Raw genomic sequence first — 24,238 nt, 5'->3', positions numbered from 1 at the left:
CTTGGGATGGTACAGGCCATCCTTGTGTCTTTGAGAAAGGTTTGCCAGCTGGAAAGGAGTCATAGGTCTGCTTGCCTTGCCCCCATACTGCTGCGCTCCAACTTCAGGACCAACAGGGAGGATAAGGAAGAATCAATCCATTTATTTCTCTAGAGAAGTGACTAGAATAGGAAATAAGAGGTATCTTTTATTATGTGGGAAATCTAAGTTTTGGTATTGCACACATACATAAAATGTGCTAGATCGTTCAAAATTTTCTAAGACTTTCAGAGGTAGGAGCTCAGACTTCTTTGCCTATGTGCTTGTCTATAAGCATATGAAAATCTCAGTTTAAGTATCATCTAAACAACAGTGGTAGACAGATAAATCATAAATTAGAATGTATCTATTGTTATTATGGAAAATGTAGCAGCTTTCTTTTATCTTTGGATTTCACTGTAAGCATAGAAGAAACGTCTGGCTGGAGAGCTGAAGGGAGACAGGTGGTTGGAAGAATGAATTTGAAAGTGAAAGTTTCATATTTAGCTTTTCCCTGCTTACTTTCCTGATTTGCCAAACAGTGAAGCACATATTTGGCCGCATGCTTGACAGGGATTTTGGATAGCTTTATTAAAAAAACATTTGTAAAATGTTTAAAGACTTTTATGCATGGAGATGCCTCACAGGCAGAAGATATCCTCTTAAAATGCAATGTCTGTTATTAGTGCACTTCAACAAACTCACGTTATGGAGGGTTTAAATACTGCATAACAAAACTAGAGACACTCCTTAGTCCCTGGGAAAGCAGATTTCTAATGGGCTTTGTGAGTCAGATTCTCTTCTTCCCTGGGCATGCTGGCCTTACTGTCACTGCTGTAGGTTTGGGATTTGGGTTTGGTTTTGTTTATTGCAGTCACAAGGATTGTGCCTTTTCTTAAAACTGTCCTCTTAAGTTACAAGTGAAAGATAGATAAGAGAGTATTACAAGCACACATGTGCACCACAGGTGTGAAGGGAACTCTCAAACTGTTTATGAGCACACAAAGCTCCATGAACAAAGAAGGCAGAAAAGAATGTTGTCATTTGAAGAAAAAATATGTTATAAAGCCCAGTTAAAAATAAAGCAAAAGAATAAAATAAAATAAAAAGAAACTGGGCTGCAGATTGTCTGTGTAACAGGGATTAGCACTGTGAAAATCTTTCATTTTTTTGGAACAGACTTGTACCACAGACAGGCCCAGCTAGCCAAGGTACCATCTGACACTAAAGGGGCTATCCCCTTTCAGGCTCTTGTCTCATCAGTTACCCACGAAATCTCCCTCAAATAGCAACAAACAGATGAAGTCAAGAATACACTGTCTCAACTGTTTTAAAGGTTTTAGATGAATAAAAGCCACTGCATATATTGTATGAACAGGTATGACAGCAGTGTATGAGTTCCAGGTCTGGGGTGCAGTTGTCACTCTTGTATTTGGTGGGACTGAAGTCTGTTTTGCAGCTAAAGGGACAGAATGGAAGGGTCAAGGACAGAGAAAAAGAGAAGATCCTTTCTCTCCTATAACAGTCACGTGATGACACCTTCACTTGTTCAGAAACAGCTTTCAGGTCCACCTGAGGGGAATGTCCGTAATAGTGGTGATAATTCAGTACCCAAAGAAGTGATGTAACTTACTCCCCTCAAGCACTGTTTCCCAGCAAATGCACCAAAAAAATGTGGCCACAGATGCAAGTTATTCTGCCAGGAAACATCATACTTCAGTCCTTTTCTGTGATATGGCACCTCTTGGGTGAGGTGGTCAATGCTTCTGCACAGAAAGCCGTCTCAAAGATTAAACCCTGTTTATAAATAGGTTGGATTTGAAGGGTACTTATGTACCCAGCTCTCTGAATGTTTTCAGTGGGAATTTGGTTCTGTATTCCTTTAGTGAGTAGGATTGTGACCTTTTTCATGCAAGAGAGAAATTCAGCACAGGGGGAATTGTTCGGCTGGGACTTTCTCACTGCAAAGTGTGCTCAGGGTCAAGGAGCCGACTTGTCTTTTATCACCTATGTAAGATATTCTGAATTTGGTCATCAGGATAATTAATTATAATTATTATTATGGAAAAAAAATCAGAATAATTTACACTTTTCCCTCAACAATGAAATAATGATCTGAATGGTTGTTCGTTGACAGATCCATATCTAGTGTATCAGACAGTTCCTCTGGCCCTTCTGGACATGTTTCAATCTATACCTAAAGTAGCCATTTGCTTAAAGCAGTGACATTTTTTTTCAGTGTCTGGACACTGGACAAGGATGCAGAGATGTTGTAAGAAGAGCTGTAGCGTTTCTCTTTAATGAGCCTCTTCCTGACCCACCCTATGTAAAGCAGTTGACATATCATGTGTTGTGCAGCTGGGACAGCTACCCTGGCACATGTATCTGACACATGAATGTATTGACTGTGGCCTTTTGGAAGCACCGGACCCATGCTGTTTTCCAGAGTTGTGCCTAAGTCGTTTCCCAGATACTGTGGATAAAGTGGCAGTAGGAGCAAGAAGTGTGGAATGCACTCATTCAGATTTAGCTGTTTCTGTGAAAACAGATTGCACAACAGAGACTGACGCTCAGTTTCTGGATTTGATTTCCTCTCTTCCCTGGTTTGACCTCCAGTGGTCCTTCTGGCTGTTGATGAGTATTTGGGTCTTAAGTTGTAGAGCTTGCATGTCTGTGTGGTGTTTTTGTTTGGGTTTTTTTGGGGTGGGTTGTTGTTTTGGGAGAATTTTGGTGTTGCCTATTCTGAAGTGCAAGATTCTTGTGATTTAGCACTTAAATTTGAGTTTTACCTGTTGATCGACAGGCAGACTAGTTTTTGTGATGTACCAGCTGGAGGACTTGAAGGACTGTTTAGATGGCACAGAGATGAATTTCAGCCAGAGCAATCCACACTGATAAAACAGCATGAGCAGACAAGCCCAGCCACGAATATGGCTCATGCAGTGTTGATGGTACAAGACGCGTCTGTGTTCCTGCAGGACAGAGAGCTCTGCTGCTCCTGGGCCACTGGTTTCACTGGAAACCTTTGTGCCTGTATGCTTTGACCACTTGTTAGTAAAATAACACACTGCTTTAACTTTTGATCCTCTTCCATCCTAAATGACCCTATTGGCAGGAAATAAATTTGAACAGTAGCTACTAGAAGATATTTTGTGAACATTTGCTTCTTCTAAAGTTTATTTTCACAGTATGTTTCGCCTGAATATTTTCTGTAACAAAAAACCCTCAAATGCTCTTCTAGCCTGATAACATGTGTGAGGTTGAGGCTTCTCTCTTCCTTCCAGCTTATCTCACAAAATACTTCCTTAATACGCAGCTTCAATCATATTTATAAAGATAATATTAAGGTTAACATTTCAAAACAGGACGCTTGCCAGGCTAATGACAGATTGAAGTCAAAGGACACCATTTCTGGCAAGTAATTTACCACTGCTCTTCAAATACTTGTGTGAACAGAGCAAAAACTTTAAAGAAATCGAATTGCCATGGGATAAACCATTTAATAACATTATAATAACTAATAACTTATCAGTAGAGAGGGAAAAAAAAAAAGCAAGACTCAAAGTCCAGTTTTCACAGTGCAGTGAGGCTATAACCAAAGTTTCACACAAATCTTTTAGAGGCTGATGCTGTTCAACTTATTGGTGAAGTGTCTGGAAAAGAGGAAATTAGTGAGGCACAGAATTTTTAATTAAATATATTCAAAACAGTAAGAACTTAAGTGGACCAGGAAGAGTTGCAGTAAATGTCAGTATACTGAACATCTCAGAAATAAAACCCACAGGTAAAATTCCATTTTTATAGGTATAAAGCAGTGTACATGGCACAATGTGATAGCAGTTAGGCACATACAGTGATAATTTCTAAACTAGGCTCACTTTAACTATCAGTTAATGGTGAAGCAGAAGCAAAAAGAGGGGGGAGAAAAAAAAAAGCACCAAGCAGAATATTAGGAACTGAGGTCAAAGCAGAGGGCATTCTTACACTACTTCTAAGTTCATGGTGCTGAATAACTGTTAAAAGCAGTCAGGGTTTGATGGGAAGTAGGATAACAGGATGATCAGAGCAGCAGTTAACCCCGAAGAAATTAAATATGACATGATGCCCCTTTTTGGGAACAGGATGCCCATGGGAGAACAGGACTGAAAGATACAAAAAAATGAAGAGTGAGGAAAAGGTGAGTGGGGAGCACTCACTCAGTATTTGCTCTAGAAGAAGAGCCAAGAGCAGATTATATGAAATTATCAGAAGGCCAGGAAATACTTTTTCATATTGTATAGCTCATTGCCACATGATGCTGTGGGAGCTGAACAGAACTGGTCAAATGGAGATGAGACAGATGCAGAGATGAGAGGTTGCATTGGTAGGTGCTAAATACAGTGGTTAAAAATTCCAACTTCAGATATGTCTAAGCCGCTGTTGGCTTAAGCTGGAAGAACGCATCTGGGAGAAGACCTAGTAGTACTGTTCAAGAGATCAGGAGCAAAAGTAGTGTCCTGCTTCATCCCTCCTGTTGCAAGGAACAATGAGGGAAGAAGCAGGAAGATCCAACAGATCAATACCTGTCTCCAGACCTGGTGTCACCAGCAGGACTTCAGGTTTTTTGATCATGGTTCAGTTTACACAAGACCAGACCTGCTGGTGACAGACAGGTGCAACTCTCTCAAAAGGGGAAAAGGATCTTTGCACAGGAATTGTCAGGGCTTGGTGACACACCAATTTTTGTGGGATCGTGTGCTAGTGAGGTCCTTAAGTCTGCCATCCCAGTGGAGGTAGGGGATGAAATGCCATGTGATAGCAAAGACAGAATGGATATTTATGGGCTAGAAATCACAGGAGCACATAGGAAGTTCAGGTAAGAATTAGGCCTTCTCCCCTCAAAAAAGTGATGGAATAAATAGCCCAACTCAAATGCATCTACACCAGTGCATGCAACACGGACAACAAACAGGGGGAGCTGGAAGCCATTGTGCAGCAGGAAAGCTATGATATAGCTGCCATCATGGAAACATACAGTTAACATAACTACAGTGCTGCATTGGATGGCTATAAATTCTTCAGAAGGGATAGGCAAGGCAGGAGAAGTAGTGGAGTGGCCCTGTATGTTAGGGAGAATTTTGATTGTCTAGAGCTCAATGATGGTGATGATAGGGTTGAGTGTCTATGGGTAAGAATCAGGGGGAAGGGCAACAAGGCAGATGTCATGGTGGGAGTCTGTTGTAGACCGCCCAACCAGGATGAAGAAGCAGACAAAATACTCGGTAAGCAGCTGGGACAAGTCTCACAATCACTACCAGTTGTTCTCGTGGGGGACTCCAACATACCAGATGTCTGCTGGAAATGCAATACAGCAGAGAGGAAACAGTCTAGGAGGCTCCTGGAGTGTGTGTAAGATAATTTCCTGACACAGCTGGTGAGAGAGCCAACTAGGGAAGGCATCCTGCTGGACCTGTTGTTTGTGAACAGAGAAGGACTTGTGGGTGATGTGGAGGCTGGAGGCTGTCTTGGGTATAGGGATCACAAAATGATAGTTTTAAATTTTTGATGAATTAAAGGGGGGGGGGTGTCAGTAGAACTGCCACCTTGGACTTCCAGAGGGCAGACTTTGGCCTGTTCAGGAGGCTGATTGAGACAGGGTCCCTTGGGAGGCAGTCCAAGGAGTCCATGAAGAATAGACATTCCTCAGGAGGGAAATCCTGAAGGAGCAGGCTGTCCCAGTGTGCCATAAGGTGAGCCGATGGGGGAGAAGACTCTCTGAACAGAGATTTTAGTCTGGAACTAGGCTAGACCTTAGGAAGAAGTTTTTCATTATGAGGGTGGAATCTGGAATAGATTGAATAGATTGACTCTGGCATAGAGGTGTTCAAGGCCAGGTTGGATGAGGCCTTGAGCAACCTAGTCTAGTTGAGAGGCATACCTGCCCATGGCAGTGAGGTTGGATTAGATGATCTCTAGGGTCCCTTCCAACATAAGACGTTCTATGATTCTGTGATTCTATGAAATAAAAGCACGTGTGTTGTCTTGCTTACCTTGGGATGTGCACATATAAATATTAGTCAGGCAGATATTTAACTGCTTTGCTGGATTCAGTCTTTGGGTCTATGACAGTGAGCACTGATCTTCATATCCTCTTCTATGTACATGGACATTAGTGTGAATAATCCCTCAAACTTCAGTGTGGGTTGTTATCCAGAGAGACTTTTGGGTGAAAAGTTAAATATTCCAAAGAGATTGCTACAGCAAATGGAAAACATAACTATAATGAAAAGGAAATGGAAAAATGAAGAAACGGACAGAGAGGCTTAGGACAGATTTACAAGGTATGTAACGTGGACAAGTCAGGGGAGCTTTTCAAAGAACTTTGCTACGATTTAGTTGGCTATGGAAGTAAATACTACAAAAAACGGTCAGTTTTTCAAGTAATTAATCACTCTGAATGAAGATTTTTGGGTTTGAGGGGTCTTTTTGCTTTCCTTTGTTACTTCCTCAAGCTTTTTTTGGCTCATCAGTAAATACTTCCCTTCCAAACTATCATTATATATAGGGCCGAGTGTCTTCTACTTTATAGAAAACTTTATAAATATATCCTGTAATTTTGTAGTGAGCTTCTATGGTAGACTCTGTATAACTCAGTGAATTACTTAAATTTACCTTCAGAATCCACCTTCTTTTTTCTGCTCAGACCCCTCAGCCCTTCTGTATGGACAGTTATCTTTGAAGGCAGAATTCACCATACACATGAACCAACATAGGCCAATAAACTTGGACCTAGCAGCAGAGTAAGTGTCACTTCCTTGCAAGCTCACGGCAGAAGCAATCAATACTTCCTCTTGTCTCTTGGTGAAATGTATTCTAAGCTGATGAAAACATGCAACTCTGGAAGACAAAAGTGAGATTTTTGTCCTTTAAATGTACTCTGTATTTCAGTGGTGCATTAATAAAACAATTTACAAGTGCAAATTTTATTTATCACCTCTGCTGTTAGAACAACCTTATGTTTTTTTTAAAATTCGAACATTTCCAAATTCACTACAGTTTTGACAGAAACTACTCTCTTGCCAGGGAAGTACAAGGTTCTTTGGCTCCATCTACGAATAGGTACAGACAGTTGAGGGCAAAGAGCAACCCAGGATTACAGTCAAACCACCCAAGAATCACCTGCTTTATCTTTCAAATCTATTTGACAATAGATTTTAGGGAGCCTAAATGAAAGTCGGGGTGCTATAAGTGCTGGCAGAAGAGGGCTGGGGTGTGTCTTTCCCTGCTTCTACCAGGTCTCCTTTCGCATCAGGAAAAAGTGGGAATTTGCACAATCTAAGAAAATATTGTATTCTCTCTGCTGCTCCCCCAAGCCACAGTATCTGGTTACCACCTCTGACTTAATGATATTTATTGATATTAATATTGATAGTTTTAAAAAAAAAAAATTAAAACCCCTTCTTTGATCTTCTCTTTCACTTGCAAACTCCTCACCAGCTAAGAGCCATGGTTAACACACGTTTAAAATACTCTGGTGTTCAAATCTGGATTCCAACCACGCAGGTTCAGTAAAGAGCCTGGCAGAGCCCCTGCCTCTCCACTGCACTTGAGAGCAAGATGTGACATCTTGTGACTAGATGATCAATGTGATGAGTCTTGTCACATTTATGGCTAAGCAGTACATGGTTTTTGATAGGTGTGGCCAAGTCCAGTATGATCCCTCCTGTAAAGCAGAAGTGGAAAGGAACTTGCCATCCTGAACCTGACTGCTTATTAGTCTCTGATTTTGATACCATTTTTACTGGGGAAAAAGTCCAAACTAATGGCGTGTAGTTGTTCATTCTGCTGGTTTTGTCCATATAGCTTATTGGTTATTTGAGCATGTTGTTTGTAACAGGCATGTGATGTATTATTTACAAGGACTACAAATGCTTGCTTCTTTTGTTTTGTTTATTTTTCAGACTAATGTGGGACTGTCAGGTCCCTTTTACAGTTTTATGTACATAGTCTGATTTTTCAAACTGAGCTTCCAGCAATTCTTACAGGTTGTAGCTAGAAGGCAGTGGGTGCTCAGTCGCTTTTGAAAATTAGCCCACTTAGCTCTCTAGAGAAAACCTGGGTCACAACTTCACTCTATTGTCTATGTCAGTTAATTTCAGCATTTTCAAACATTAATCAAAAGCTCTAAATTCTTCTCTCATGCCCTCCTGTCAAGATAATGGTATTGTGTGTTTGCAAGACTGTATTTGAAAGAAACAAATAATTGTTAAATAATTATAAAATCAGAGTGTGTGGATCAACAATGCATGAATGCATTCAAGAAAAAAAATAGAGTTGGTATGGGATAGCTAATAAAAAATAATATGTCTCCTATACATCGATGGGCTCATGAATGGAGAAGTCTCCAAGTCCTTTCTGCCCTGCACTCTGTCAGCCACCCAAGGCAACACAGGTCTGCCCTGACATGATAATAAGAACATTGATTTGCTACTTGCATCTTGATGTCACAGTATCGCTGTTGCTGGTAGAAATGCACTGATAAGATCAACATAGATTTGGGGTTTTGGAGATTTGTCCTGGGCTTGCAATGACATTTCTTGCATTAAAAAAAGATAATTTAGAAACTCTGTTTATGACACAGAATTTGAAATAAGAAGTAGGCACTAAAATTCCCTGGATTTGGAGCAGAATCCCACCTCTTCTTTTCCCAAAGACATCTATCCAGACCTAAGTTTCTTCTTGTGATTCAAGCACAGGCTTCCTGCATAGGCAAAAGAAAATTTTAACTTTGTACTACTTTCAAAGCATTGTATTGTTAGTATTAAACTGGAATAGAAGAACCGAGTCCTTCTAACAGTTCTAAGTGCACAAAGTATTGAAGAGTGGAATTACCTTCCCAAGATGGTCCACTGTTCCGTGAGTGTAAATTAAAATGAATGCAGTGAAATTTGCCTTAAGGGCTGTATTCAGTAGATGACCATCTTATTCAAAAACGTGAAGGGACCACTTGATTTACACATGAGTGGAAGCTTATAATTTTCAGCGTAATGTTTGGTCAGTTCAGTAATCAGTTATGCTAAACTTTTATGGCATTGATTACAAAAATGTTTCATTGTATGCCATCTGAATTTCTCCATTATGTAAAAAAGTGAAGTAGAGTATTTTCTGAGAAGGAGGACACAGATGAAATTAATAAAGAATGGTGTTAAATGTCATAAAGTTTAATAGGAATTACACAGGTTGAAAATGATACCGTTCAAATCCATATTCCTTTAAACAGTAGTTTTTCGAAACTTACTTTGGAATATTTTTCTTTGACAGATGCATAGCTAACGTATTTTCTACTTTCAGAACACAACTTTTTTGACAAAAAAATCTGGTTCCAGAATTCCTGGAAACATCAAAACTTAGTGGGTGCTTTTAGTGCTTAAGAGGAAACAGAAAAAAGTGTAATGGAAACTACAAGACTTCACCAGGACTGCTGCATTTTCCCATAAAAATTCTTGGACTAAAAAGCTGCTTTTTTCTTTTTAATCATTCAATGAAAAAAATGTGCTGTTTTCACAATTTGTACAGATTCTAAGCAGTAGAATATCACAACTTATTGCAGATAGGAAGAGTATTTGCTTTGGGAACCTACATTTGTTCTTGAATCGGCAGGTTACTGCTGAATTAATTTTCCATCCTTCTCAGCTTTCATGCTTGCTCATCCATCTCTTTGCAATGTTATGTTGTTCAGTTTGGTAAACTCTTGAGCATATAGAAATCTGAGTTCCCAGGACTCTAATTAACTTGGAACTCAATTCATCTGACAGACTTTTGAAACTGGGGCTGTAAATCCCAGTTCATTTAGATACTTAACAATCATTTAACCTGCTCTGTATTTGTACTTGCTGACTCGCTGTTTAGGCAGTCAGTCTTCAGATCAGAAGCATGTGGTGCCCCTCCAGCAGACAAACATTTTCCACCAACATTCTGAAGAGAATAAAAATCTAAATAAATAACACCCAAGGTTGAAAAGAGCCTATTCACCAAACATCGGTAAAGTAATTCCACAGGAAAAATAAATGTTCAGCAAAGTGATCTGTCATTTGAAAATTGGATCCAGATTTTACAAACTGAGAAGGATGAACAACTGTGTCAAATGCAGGGCAATATAGTTTGTCTGCTAGGTGTGTTGTCACAAGGCACTAATGTTCTGCTTATGGAGAAGTGCAATCTGGGCAAAAAGTAAATCGTTTGTTTATCAGTGAACTGTTGAAATCATGGCACTATGAATACCATCCCTCATGGTTTATATATAATTCATGGGTATGTGCAATCTACCAGCTAGTTCAGAATGATACAATTCAGAACAGATTCATCTGTCAACCCACTATTTTGAAAATTAAGATTTCTGTTCTTCGAAGAAAGGTTGTAAACTCATTATGTCTAAAAGGCAACATAAATAAAGCACAAAATGAGACTTTCAGGAAAGTCAAGTATTCAGTTCCCTGTTTATCTTTTGTTCTAACATTGCTATTCCTTGGTTAAATTCATTGTTATTGCCTTCATCTTTCTAAAAAAAAATCTTCCTCTTTCTAAAGTAAAAGTATTTGCTTCTACCACAGAGCTAATTTGAGGATGAGCAGTATCTTACCCAGGATGGCAGAAAGAAAGTAGTGTAGGGACTTAAAGGGTGGGTGTCAGGAAGGAAAGGGCAATCTCTTCTCACTCATGCCCTGCGATAGGACATGGGGTAATGGTCACAAGCTGGAGCACAAGAAGTTCCACCTCAACATGAGGAAGAACTTCTTACCTGTAATGGTTTCAGAGCACCGGAACAGGCTCCCCAGGGAGGCTGTGGAGTCTCCTTCCTCGGAGACTTTTAAGACCCATCTGGATGCGTTCCTGTGTGACCTGCCCTAGACTAGATGGTCCTGCTCTGGCAGGGGGTTGGACTCAATGATCTCTGGAGGTCCCTTCCAACCCCTAACATTCTATGATTCTATGATTCTTGAGAAATTTTGATGGACACAAAGCCTTCAGAAAAAAGCCTCCTTTTGTTAGGGAAATTAAAAACCTAGAAATTAGGTCTCTTCAAAACTAAATTATTCACCATTCTAAATGTCATTATTCAGTCTTATTCACTGCTCAAAGCACAGCAAACTTCCTTTTATAAACAGCTTTTGAAGATAAGTTTGAAGTTTAGAATTAAAGTCAAATCATTGTGAAACTGTTTGAAGTTTAGAATTAAAGTCAAATAATTTTAAAATGGCATAATGTGCTTTCATGCGTCTTGTTTTCCAGTGTTTTGTCAGTTCACAAACAGGATAATTTTATCTGCTGGAGATTAAACCTTTCCTGGGGTCGGGCTGTGCCCTTCTGATTCACTCACCACCACTAATAATAATTCTGTGATTGACTTTTGGTCAAGGATTTTGCTGGTGTTGCACACTAGATGAGATTTGACCTTTAGCTGGATCCAGGTTAACAGGAGTGATAAATGGGGGGAAAATATTTACTCTATTAAGAAAATTCAGAAACCAGCTGATTCTGGATGAATCTGATGGGATAATTTAACATAATCCCTCACTTCAGCAATCTGATTTCGGGTGGAAAGACTAATTAAGACTGGGAGTTTTTGGAGTACAAAACTGAGTGTTTCATAGGTTTAAAAAAAAAAAAAGAAACAAACCGGTGACAACAGTTGTGTTTTTCATTTGGAAAACAAAGTTTAAAGATAAAAACTTTGTTGTGAGCAGTGCCAAAAGGGGAAAAATAGTATTTTCTATCTTCTTTGCCCTGATACTTTTGTCTTTTTTCATATCTCCCAGTTTTGTGGGTTGGGCTTGTCTTGCTTCTCTAAGGTGGAGTTCCTTCCATAGCATCTTCAAAAGAATGGGCCTGTCATAGCCAAAGAGCTTCAAATGGAGTTACACACAGGGCTCATCGGAGAACAGGGCATTCTCTCTGCATTAATAATTTGAGGAAAATCAGAAGCAGTAAAAGAATTTCCTGAGCACCATTGAATCAGAATATGATTTCTATAGAATTGCAGTTCATCACACTGCCTCCTGTTCTAGAGGAAAATTAACACAGATGAGATTGAAAATGGCTAAAATATATGTTCTCTGCCCCAAAGTCTGTTGAAATTAGCCTAGTGTCAACTGATTTCAACTTGCAGGGACCACTTTGACTTTGACTAAGGTCTCCCAAAAAAAAAAATAACAATGGTAATAATAAACGTAGCATTGGTCTTGAATAGCTGTGCCAGAAATCTAAGATGTGAACTACGATCTAGCTACTCAGTGCAACTTAACATATTCCTCTGGAAATCAGTGGGAGATTGCTATTTTCCACCAAAAGAAAATTCGGCCCTGCAAATAACTGTTTTCTTGTAATTTCAGTAATTCCCAAACTACAATGCCACAAAACAAACCTGCATTAACTGTTTCCTCATGTAAGTGTGTATCTTAGCATATCTGACACAGAACAGTAGTTGGGGATATCAGCCAGCTTTCCTTGTCTGCTTTTGTAAAATTGTATGTCAGCTGAAATTGCTACGTAGGTATGATGCTGTCTTTGTTCTACTATTCAGCATCAGAGCCAAATCTTAAAATGTAGGTATATTGCGTGTTTGCTTGTATAGATCTTTTAACTGGTAGTGTTTCTATCTATCTCATGCTCATCATGAATGCATTGGGAAACACAGTTGTCAGTTATATGGAATTATTTCTAAACAACTTCTTACTTGGTAAGGTAAGGATTGATAAAACAACGAAGTTTCCATTTGAAATGCAGTGCTGTGACTCACTGAGTAAAATTATTTGTACCATGTGACACCAGTAGGTTTTCAGACTACATCAAGGAGATATTTCTCAGCATTGCTGGTTATATGACACTGAAAAAATAATAATTAAGTGTAAAGGAATTGCTTTTTAAAGTTCTTCAAGGAGAATTTAAATCCCATATTTTCCAACAATGTGAACGTGGCTGCATTTGAATGCTAAACCAGAAAGGTTTATAGTGCATATGGTACCTATTTGAATTTTTTAAATGTGTAATTTCTGCTGTGGAAATGGAGGCCAGCTTGAGTTATTTATTGTGGGATGCAGAAGGAAATCACGACCCTTTGCAGGAACACGTTAGAATCCCTGTGCCATTCAGCCAGTTTTCTCCTGTCACACCTACTTAAATTTTCAAAAAGACGCTTTAATGTATTGAGTGTGCTCTGGATCATACTAGTTCCTGAGCACTTATGACAGCTTTCAGAGATTGCTGGTGGCTCCCAGTAGATTGTAATTCTAGAAACAGGAGCCTGATGCTAAGCATCACCACCTGTTCTCCATTATTTTCCTTCAGAAGAAAACAATGCAAGTATAAGATTACATACTAATGGAACCCATTTTCACTAAATAGGTACATTTGGTCACATGTAATTTGGTGGCCCATAAAAGAAAAAAAAGAAAATAGTAAGTTGTTTTCAAAAGGGAGAAGCAAATAAAACTTAAATGAAGAGTTTCCTAACTACGTTAACTAAACCAAATTCTTACATGGCAGGTATACCAATGTGAAGTATTTAAGTACATACAGACTCCTTGTTGGAATAGCTGTGTTTTCAATTTGATTTGTTGACATATCCTAAAAGACTTTGGACCTCATTCAGCTCTTTGTAAATCCACTACAGAGCTGGATTTGAAATCTTCTGGCATTTACACTGGAATTCCTATTTATACTTTGCTTAGAACAATGCAGGTCTTGTCTCTAACTGAGGTTCCTCTGCTGCCTCTCAGTATTAAAAAATTATAAGGATATATAACATTGTTACAATGATCCTTGAAAATTATGTAGTTGTTTGTTATATTCTGTTGTCGTTTGCCACACGTCAGCATGGTCCCATATTGTATCTCTGCTATATATTCATATGACATATAGCTAGATAAGTGAAGGAATTTAAAAAATTAAGTCATTAATTCATTTCTGTATAGGTTTTAGCATGTGCATGTGGTGAAGGTAGGAGGTACATTTTTCAGGTGTGAAAGCATAGATAACTCTTCCTCCCTTGAAATCCTGAACATGGTCATATTCATAAATAACTTGTGATAGCCTGGCTTGTGGGAGTCACCAGTCCTGGTTATGGATGCAGAGTAGTCTCTAAATGGTACCCATACCTGGCTCTTAGCACTTATTATTGCTGTTTTTCCTTTTGCCAGCATATTATTCCCAAGGCTGTCAGAAAAAAGATTATCTTTTTAAAATAAAGTTTTTTCCTGTTTGTACTGCTTGGTGATTGTCCTCTGAGAGTCCCATCAGACTCTTGGTATCTCCTCAGTTTGCTTCTTGCAAACTCTTCTGTAAAAAGTGATGGGGATTTTTAAAATAACGTTTGTTTTCTGAGGTGTATTAGTTCCTGGATTTTGAAAATGAGCAGTTAATTGAAAGGCAGCAAATGATGAATCATGGTACTTTAACAACAGCTCTGCACTTCCGGGTAGATGAGATATTATTAGCAGTGTTTGTTTGTTTTGTGCATGCCCGGCAGGCGCCACCTGCCAATGCAAGCCTCATGCCCATAGCCTTGCATCCTGGCACCCTGCCTGGGGCAGCTCCAGAGCTCCCTTGGTGGCAGATACCATGCTAGGGGACAAGAATAGGTTTAATTCCCCCCAAACAATGGTAAAAGTCTACCGGACATTTTAGGCCCCTTTATTTAGGACTAAACTTAGGCAGAATCTGGAGAACTAAAAGGTTTGTAGTCTAGACTTCCTGTGTGATCCATGGGAAGACATCCAGCAGGTACTTGTGGAGGAGCAACACCATGCACTGAAGTTAGAGCTGTCAGTAGATGGCAGAGATCCACCACCCTTCCCAGCTAGGGCTTGGCTACTGACCTGTGGGTCTTTTCTGTTTCAGTGCAAGCAGCCTGATAGTCAAAGTACAGAGCTCCTGTATTCCCTCATTTAGGGCAAAACCTTCAATCAGTAATCCCATTAGAATCAGTGGGGTCACGGATGTACTGGACACTTTGTAGGTAACTAGGTGATTTTCTAGAACAGGCTTGGTGGCTGTATGGAGCAGTCTAAACAGTAAACACTGCCTAAGCCACAATTACCAATGGAGAAAGGCTTAGGATGAAAAAGTAATCTGCTTTATTCTTTTGGATGTGTTTGTTCTGTAGTATTGAACTTGAGTCATAACTCTGAAATTGGAACAGGTTTTGCTCAGAGGAAACAAAGAAAGTAGATTTATGGAGTACTCTACAGCCACTTTTTCTGAATGCAGTAACATTTTTTAAAGTATTTTTATATTTGCAAATGTGCCTAATGATTTAAATATTTATAGACTTGGTTAGTCTACAAAAGCAGATTATTTAAGCCTTGAAAGAGTTTCATTTCAGATGTACAAAATGGATATTCAAGAATATTGTCAGACCATGACCTTACTCTATACGTAGATGAGTGGATGTGGTATTTCAGAAAAACTGACACACAGTCTTAGCTTTTCGGAGAACAAACCAGACCGTTTACGTGCCTTTTTTCAAAAGTTTGTCCAAGTCGCTCTAAAACAACTTACAGTGAATGCTTCCAACTAACACATCATTTACATTTCGTAATAGTTTTGTACTGTCATGTATTGCTGACCTACTCTTCAAATCTTTACTCATATGCTGTCTTTAATGAGTAAATCCACTGTGAAGCCCAGAGAAACCGTGGAATTCTACATCACAGTGAGGACTACTTGCATTAGGGAGATATTGCAAGTTCATGCCTTTTTAGCCTTTTGATTTCCTAAGTAAATTAAAATCTTTGCTCTGATTTTGGCTGCGAAAGCCCTTTTGTGGACCAGCCACAAAATTTCCATTTGTTTGCAAGAGGTTTTTTTCCTCACAGAGCAGATAAGAGCAGTGCTTGATTGAATATCTAAAAGACAGCACTCGGGCAGAGCAGGAGCCTGCACCCGAGCAATGAGCTCTCTACAAATAGCTTTGCTGTTACTCGTGTAGCTTTCTGATGAAAACAATGATCTGGGAGAGTCATGAACAGAGTTCTGCCTAATGGAGTCTCATTAAAAAAACAGTTTGCAGCTTTTCGTTTGAACTTTTCAAAAGTCTTTCTGGAGTTACACCCGATAGGAATGATAAGGGTACTACTGCACGTTCCTCAGCAAATCTGTAACACACAGGCATTCTTCGGTTCAGATGTGTGTGTATTTACATGAAAGACAGGCCTAAGACAGACTCTCATTTACTAACCAGATGTACTTTGACTTGAAGACTTTAAAATAATTAACTTCAATTTTTTTGGTATATCGTAAACAACTGTGGCTTAGTCATGAGTAAAAAGAAGCTGATGCTGAAAAGAAATGAGGAAAGAAGGTTGACAAAGTTTTACATAAATAGTTGGAATCGGTGCTGAGGAGGATCCAGATATTTGGATTTTGCTCCTAGCACACAGTCCCTACTGGCCGTCACTCTGCGAACAGCTGGAGATTTTTGGTGTGACAGATTGTTGTACTGCTGCTAATGCTAATATCTGTCAGTGCTTTCAATTTCCCATCACTAAATTTTATAATGAAGACTTAAAAATACAGGAGACAAATACTGAGGTCAATGATTGCAAAGGTGTGTGTTTAAAGAAAAATGGGCTACTTGCATGAGCATGTGCATCCTCCTTTATTATTCCAGATCTTGCAATCAAGCATAGTAAATCTTGCTTATACAAGGTGAGGAAATACAAGAAAAGATTTGGAGAGCAATGTTTTGGAGCAGAGTGATAATGTTCTGTCAGAATGTTCTAGAAAACTGACAAAATAGCAATGTACTTGTATTTGTATGTTCAAGTAATATTCTGAAGTATTCAAAGCCCTAACTGACAAGCAGGACTTGTCTGATACAGTTTAGTGAGGGACTTCGCTCAGTATCTACGTTGTTATCAGTAATCCCGGTGCTCTTTTACACATTCGACTTGTAGGATTCAGTATGACTGCACTAGTTCAATTGAGGAAAAAAAATCTCTTCTATTGTATAAACCTGAGTAAAGTTACTTGAATTATATAAAATCTTCGTAAGTAGACTATGTGTTATCTAAAACTTAAGGTATTAAGTAATTCATATGTCCTATTGCACTTCATGACAGCCAGACACTATCAAACCAAGCATTTTGACTGAACCTTTTAATTATACTGATGAAAATGGATGTTTTATCTCTAGTGACAAAGTGTACCTCTCTACAGTATATAGCCTAATTGTTAACCCTTTGAGGTAAAACACTGTCTTGCATTTGGGCCAAGTCCTGAAGAGTCATGTTTAAATGAGGTTCTATTAATTAAAATGAGAACAGTACACCAGAGAGACCCAACACAGGTTTTCAGGAATAAAACCCATGTCTGGTATGCAACATACCTATATATGTCAAAAAAAAAAAAATTAATTTGTAACAGCATAACTCTAGCATGGCCTTAAGAAATCCGTGCTTTGAAGGTGTTTCAGAGCAGCAGCCTCCCACAGAGGGAACTGGGACTCTGTAGCAGCTCTTGGTTGCCCTGCAGACATTGAGGGTGGGGGGACTCATTCCTCCTTCCTTTAGCCTTTGCATCCACATGTGGGGCTTTAGTCCCTGAAAAGCAGGCTGCAGTAGAAGCTGATAGCTTCTCATGCCACTGATACCAGTGAAAATGAGTAACAAGGAAAATGACATTTCAGCATTTTCAAGGAGCAGCATTTCTACTTATACTCTTCTGGACAGGGGTCAAAATGTGAAGTCATAGCAGCAAAGCACTGCAGAGGTCTTGTATTCTTTAATCCCTGTGCACATAGTAAGGCTGGCAAAGGACTGGCTTAGGAAATGGTGGCAAAACATGATGTTTAGTCCCTCTCCTCTGTATTCAGGTGACCATTTTTAATTACTCCCAGGAAGCCATTCCTGAGTTAACATGGCAGCAAGAAGCTGCAAGGCTGTGTCCCAGTGCCTCAGTTTTGATAGACCCACTTAGTAGGCAACATGCTGTTTGCTCCTATGCCACGTCATCCTTTGAACTGGTTTCCAGGAAAATGCACCAACTTTAAGAAGACAGTCTTAACATTTTAGCAGTGATATGTTGTTAATTTATGGCCTGATTTTCCTACTTGGGAAAAGGTTCTGAAGCCAGTGGGAGCTGTGTCTGTTTTGGGACTGAGTGGTCTTTATGGCAAAGGGGCATTTTCTCTTTTTCTTTTTTTTTCTGCATGTTTTCGCAAAACATGCAGTCACTCAGGTGAGTTCAGACGCTTGGATATGCAATGAGCTGCCTAGTGGGTTTTGCAGCTCTTTCAGCAGAGTAGGGGTGTAACCACCACTGATGTAACTGTTGTTACAGTGCAGGCTCTAAGCCTGGGTGCTCATCAGAGCGTGGTGCTAAAGACCTGGTGCAAAGGGCACCTTGCCAGGAAAATGTGCTCTCTCATTTGTTTCAGGTACAAAGTATTCTCTGTGATCATGCCTGCCTCCTGGAGAATTAGAAGAGCAGGAAAATGCAGTGGAATTGGTTGACTTGGGAAATACCCTTCTCATGACTGAGGAAAGCCATCTAGTGTTACTACATTACTTTTCTGTGATGAAGTACTTTTCATTCAAGTCAAGCATTCTAGTCTGCTTTTCTCCCTCCTTGCACTGTAACTAGGAAGTAATCTGTTGCCTGAGAGGTGAATCATACTTCGTGCACAGTAAACGATTATAAATATGATTAAATTCTCACAAGCATAAACACATAAATAACATCAAGCATTTGAATAATTCCAGTGCTGATAGCTGAACCACCCAAGGCTTTGTTATCAATATTTTTATCTGCCCAATTAAAACTTCCATTTTTTTGTGTGTGCTTTTTTTTTCTCCCTCCGGAGTCCATGTGAAGTACAGGGAAAACAATAAATCTTCTTTACATCTTCCAGAAAACACTCTAGCAAAAAGCCAAGGATAGAAGTCTTCCTTTGCCATAATCCCATAGCCATGGTCAAAGGCTGGTTTCAGCAGGGAGTTTAAGGAGAGCTCTGCACATATCCATGCTTTAAGAAGTGTCTTGCAGTGGTTAAATAGGCTAAGTTCATCTGTAAACTATGCTTTAAGCAATTTATGTAAAATAGCTTTCCATGGGTATCGCTAGAAAGTAGGACTAATATTTTTTTTTTCATATTTGCCTGGTAAATGTGGCCACCTTGGTTTGTGTTTGTATCTCTGAGCAGAGGAGATAATTATTAAAGCCATAGTGACTTATATTTAGCGCATCTGAGGGGAAGAGTACAAGTTCAGAAAAAGGAAAGAATTATACAGTTAAATGGATGAGAGTTGTAGAAAATTACCTGTAAACTGTGGACTTCTTATCTGGCCTAGGCATAGCCAAGCCATTTAATCTGCACTGCCTTGGGTCCATCTATTTAGAAGAAATAAGAAAGAAGGAAAGAAAAAAAAAGGATAAAATTAGCCCCCCTTAAAATCTTTTCTACCCTTGTTTGGTCTTGCTTATGTAGACTATCTAGCAGTTACAGAACTGATCATGTAGAATTTTAAGAAAGCATAGCACCTAGACACTGTCTCTGGGCATGGCTATAATGCAAATAATACCAACAAGAAGCGCAAGAAGCGTTCAGGTATGGGTCGACTGTGTGTTTGCACTCTGGGGCATCTAAATGTGAAAAATGCTTGCTAACGAAGCATGCAGTACTCTGGAGAATCCAACTCATGCAGAATAAAAGTTGTCAAGAAGGTGGTGCAATATTACCGTGGTTCCTGTTTCTTTGGCTTTTCTAACAAGTATCAGATATACACGGAAGTTTTCACTACAATAAAGTTGCGTGAACTAAAAAGTAGTATCAGGTTGCTGCATCTGGCTTAGCTTTAGAAGTGGAAATAGAGTAACGGGATAAACGAAAGGGCCACCCACTGTAAAGTGTGGGTGACCAGTATGAGGGGAAAAAAAAATCTTTAATGGATATTTATTGCATAGGCTGTTACAAAGAAACTGCTCTTGGTCTGATGTAGTGCCAACCATACAGGATTAAACTTTTTAATGACTTTTTGTTATCAACATCCAAGACATCTAGGAACAAAGAAGAGATTCCATAGCTCCACAAAAAAAAAAAAAAAAAATATTCTTTTCAGACAAGAAGAGTGTGCTTGAAAACAACAGTTCAGAAGATACAATGAAACATAGCAGGGAAGAGGATAAATACAAGACTCAGCTGTGGAACAGCTTAGTTTGAGGGTGGAGAACAGATTTATAGTTAACTCAGTGTTAAATGCCAGAATCCTAGGTAATTGCATGCTGGCAACAACTAGAATAAGACAATGTCTGTTTTGGCTTGATTCAGAAATTGCATAGCATTATTCCTGTTTCTCTGGCCTTTTTTTCATTTGTTTGTTGATATCTTTATCAAGAAATGACTGTCCCCTGTAAGTAGTGGATATGAGTCCGGTTTGTTGTGGTTTTTTTGTTTGTTTGGTTGGTTGTTTTGTTTTGTTTTGTTTTGTTTTGTTTTGTTTTGTTTTGTTTTCCTCCCACTCATTATTTTTCTCAAATTTCTATGACAATAGGTGATTTTTCTATAAATTAGATAATTTTTGAAAACCTATTGTCCTGTCTTTTCTGCGTTATGGTCCCTAGCACTGAAAGAAGTCTTGCTTGAAAATGGAAAGGGGCCATAAGATCAAAAAAGAGGGTGTAGTTGGAGTACAATGTCTGGATTGAAAGATGGTCCCTCGGTTGCTTTTGTATACTGAAACTGAGAGCAATCCCTTCAAACTCAGGGGCAGCAGACATAAATGTAGTCTGAAGCCACCCTGTTCTTGCCTCTTGGACTGCATGTGCTCCGTTCTCTCTTCTGAGAACTGGGGCCTGTGTTTGTTTGAATTAATAGTGAAATCATTACACTATGTCAATATGTTAGTGTTCATCTGGTTTTACTCACAAGTTATTCTTGCCTTGCTGTGTTATTCCTGTTTTCTTCTTTGTGCAAAATTAACCAGGAGTGTTTTAAAAGAAAAGGGACAAAAGGGTAAAGTGTTGAAACCTTGATTGCTATGTTATTTACCGCAGGCTGACATTGGGTAGGCAGCTCTAACTTAATAATATAATAAGAGTACAATTATTTTTTTAATGATGCTGTTAGGGGTCCTTTCCTTTTCTGCCATCTTCAGCCTCCTTTGAGTAAAGTGTGATAATTTGCCTTAATAGCCTAGTACTACTACAATTTTTCCATTTCCTGAGGAGTCAGCTGAACTGCCATATGAATCTACCCACTTCACAGATGTCACAGGGAGCTGAGACCAAGCCCTTTCCAAGGACAGTTCTTCTTTTGCAGGTAGTTGAACTGCACGAGCACTGCTGGTTCCTTGTACAAGCAGTCACTCTTAGAATAAGTCAGAATGATGAGCTGCACTCTCGTATTGGAATTCTTCCTCTTGTTATGAAGGGGAAAGCCCTAAGCTGCATTCCTAAATCATCATTTCTCAGTCTTACTCATGCAGACCAAATGTAAGAACTGAAGAAATATTACCTTTTTAGGGGGTGAGGTGTTTTTTTGTTGTTTGGTTGGGTTCTCCCCCTCGCCCCCCCTTTCCCTATCCTTAAAACTCATATCCTTCTCTGGCCACATCTCTGAATTTCTGTGGTACGTGAGACTGGAGAGTGGGACCTGGTGCAGGTGCCCTGGCATTGTTTGTTTGTTCTGCTACTAAAGCTGGGCTGACTGATTTTTTTATGCCTGATTTCAATTCTTTGTAAGTGTTCTGGAGTTCAAAGGACGTGGTCCCTCTCGGTTCCCCTCACAACGGAGCAGTCACAGACATTATGTTGCAGAGGGGCTCATGTAGAGCAGGAAAAGAGGGACGGTGTTTGAATCTCAGATGACAATGGTGGTTTCTGATGCATAGAGAAATAACTGGGGATTGAAAAGATGTATGAGCCAGGTGTTCTCACATAAATGACCATCAGGGAGACAAACAATGATGCTGACATTCAGTAACAATGTCAGACTGCAGTCAGCAGTCTGCTGAGTTGGAGACTGTGGTTCATCCTTCTCAGACATATGTCATCTGGCTGTCTCTCCAGCTGACACAAACTCAAGTTTTCAGGGCTGTCCTTTTAAATATGAGGGGCAGAGAAACTGCATTTTGAAAACTAGTACCTTAAATGTTTTCTATTCTGCAACACAAAGTGTACTCTGCAAAGAATATTTGAGAGCCATTTCCAGGGTGAGGACTGCAGACACTGCACAAATGTTTATCGCCTGGAGGCATTCTCTCTCCAGGTACTGTAGCAGACAAAAGGAGTTTTTGCATTGACTTCAATAAGACAGGATTTCCCCCTTGCTTTTTCTAGGTTTTGTGAATGTTCAAAAGCAAAGGAAGTTTACTTCCTTTGTCGCTATGCTACAGAAGGTAAAGCTGTCATCTCATTTTTCTTGCTATGAATAAATGCTTACATAGGTGGTTCCCCAGAAAGGCTCCACCTTGAAAGTGTGTCATAATTTGGGGATGTTCAGACCCAGGTGTTAGAATAGTAACTTACTGCTAGTTCCCAGAGGTGTTATTCTACTCCCAACCATAATATCCTGAGTATCTACCTGTGGTTTAGTGCACGGTGCTTTGCGAGCCACAGATCTGCTAGCTTTTTCCATCTGGCTTGTATTCTCAGGTTAATAAAAAACTCCGTATTTCTAGAGTTAATAGATCCAGAAGGAAAAACTGGTTTTGGCAACCCACTGTTCATCCATTGCAGTAAACACGTTGATCAAAAAGCCAGAAGAATCTCACTCTGGAACAGATGATAAATAGCCAGTCAGAAACAAAACTAAAAAGCAAAACCATCAGAAAAGGGGTGGGGAAAATGCAAAGATAAAAGGGCAAGAACAGAACAGTCTGCTGAAAAGGCTGGGCATAGAACAAAGTGCGTGTTAACAAACCTTTATTCTTTGAGCAGTCATTGGTGATGCATTCAAAAATGACATAAAATAAAGACCTAGAGGCTTCTGTCACAATGATTTAGAACAACATTGTTGTCTTCCAAGATTACCTAACATCACTTCGATGCTCTTTGTCGCGATGCTGCTGCTGCTAGCTCACCAGACAGTATGAATCATACATGTTGAAGTTCACACAATTTGGGGTCAAACTGACCCCCAAACTTCTGAACCTTCTTTAATCGTGTTTTCTGTAAGGTACCAGTTCTATGGAGAAGAAATCCTTCAAAATCAACCAGCATAGGAGGCTTGTGGTATCTCCAAACTCTGAGGAGGCAGCACCTCTGTGTAATCCCATGCTAACAATGCAAGGCAGGGAGCAAACACTTGAGCACCTCTGTATGCCCACTCTGTGTGGGGCAGGAAACACAGTAGGCTTGCTTTGAAAAGGCAGGATTCAGCAGTGTGACACCAATATGGATCTAAAGTTGATAATTTCCCTTAAAGGTGAGAGAGAACAGGAAGACCCATAGCTGTGCTGCCCTGAGAACTACCATGAACATGCTATGTCCTGTTGACAGTCTTATGCTCTTCTGTGGTATAAACAACACTTCTGTGCATATTTTGGGCATAGTATGATGCCCTTTAAGTCGTTTGGAAAGTAGAACTCATTTCAGGTTTTACCTAGGTGAGGAATTGAAGGTGAATCAAGTTCAGTAAACTTGTGGAGTAATTTCAGTGTTTTAAACCCTTGAGTTTATACATCCGTAATGCATGTAACATGCACTAAATTAAAACAAATTTAATTCAGATAATAGTATCTACTCAGGGATTTAATTGATCCACTTGCAGTCTTTCAGATTACTTCTCTGTATGGCCTCCTGAAGCCAAGGGCAGCCTTTAACAGACACTACCTCCTGCCAGTAGGACACAAAATGTAGGTACTTCTGTAAGAAAAGGTGTTGAATTGTAAACTGTTGAATAAGAGGTTCTGCTGTAGATTTATAACATTCATTGAAATCCACCATGTGGTCCAGAAGATCACATAGGGTCACAATACAAGTAAGATTTTATATGGGAGAGTCTATTGGAGGCTTTTTGTCTGCACTGGAAGGGGCACCACTCGCACTGGCTAGCTCTGCATGCAATGGGGCAACACAATTCCCATGTTTATTTTAAGGTTTTTTGATTCCCTTTCCACCATGTGCAGCTACGCACTTCCCCTGAGCATAGCTCCTCACACAACTGCCGACCGCTCGCAGAATGGGAAATTGTTTTCCATGACATTTTTGGTGGAATGAGGAAAGCGTGAGTCAGGACCCACATGTG

General features: G+C 39.6%; 1 protein-coding gene across 1 annotated transcript in view; it reads left to right on the top strand.

The window, feature by feature from the left end:
• Nucleotides 1-24,238, top strand: part of DKK2 (dickkopf WNT signaling pathway inhibitor 2) — a 43,944-nt gene that overhangs the window by 10,737 nt on the left and 8,969 nt on the right. Inside the window, exon 2 of the mRNA XM_008948925.1 lies at nt 7,694-7,703. Coding sequence (XP_008947173.1) covers nt 7,694-7,703 — 10 coding nt within the window. The remainder of the gene's footprint in view (nt 1-7,693; nt 7,704-24,238) is intronic.

Source organism: Merops nubicus, unplaced genomic scaffold (assembly GCF_000691845.1).
Source record: "Merops nubicus isolate BGI_N331 unplaced genomic scaffold, ASM69184v1 scaffold6551, whole genome shotgun sequence".
Classification (NCBI taxonomy): Eukaryota; Metazoa; Chordata; class Aves; order Coraciiformes; family Meropidae; genus Merops; species Merops nubicus.
Note: the sequence above shows the minus strand (reverse complement) of the source record. Positions and strands in the feature narration are given on the sequence as shown.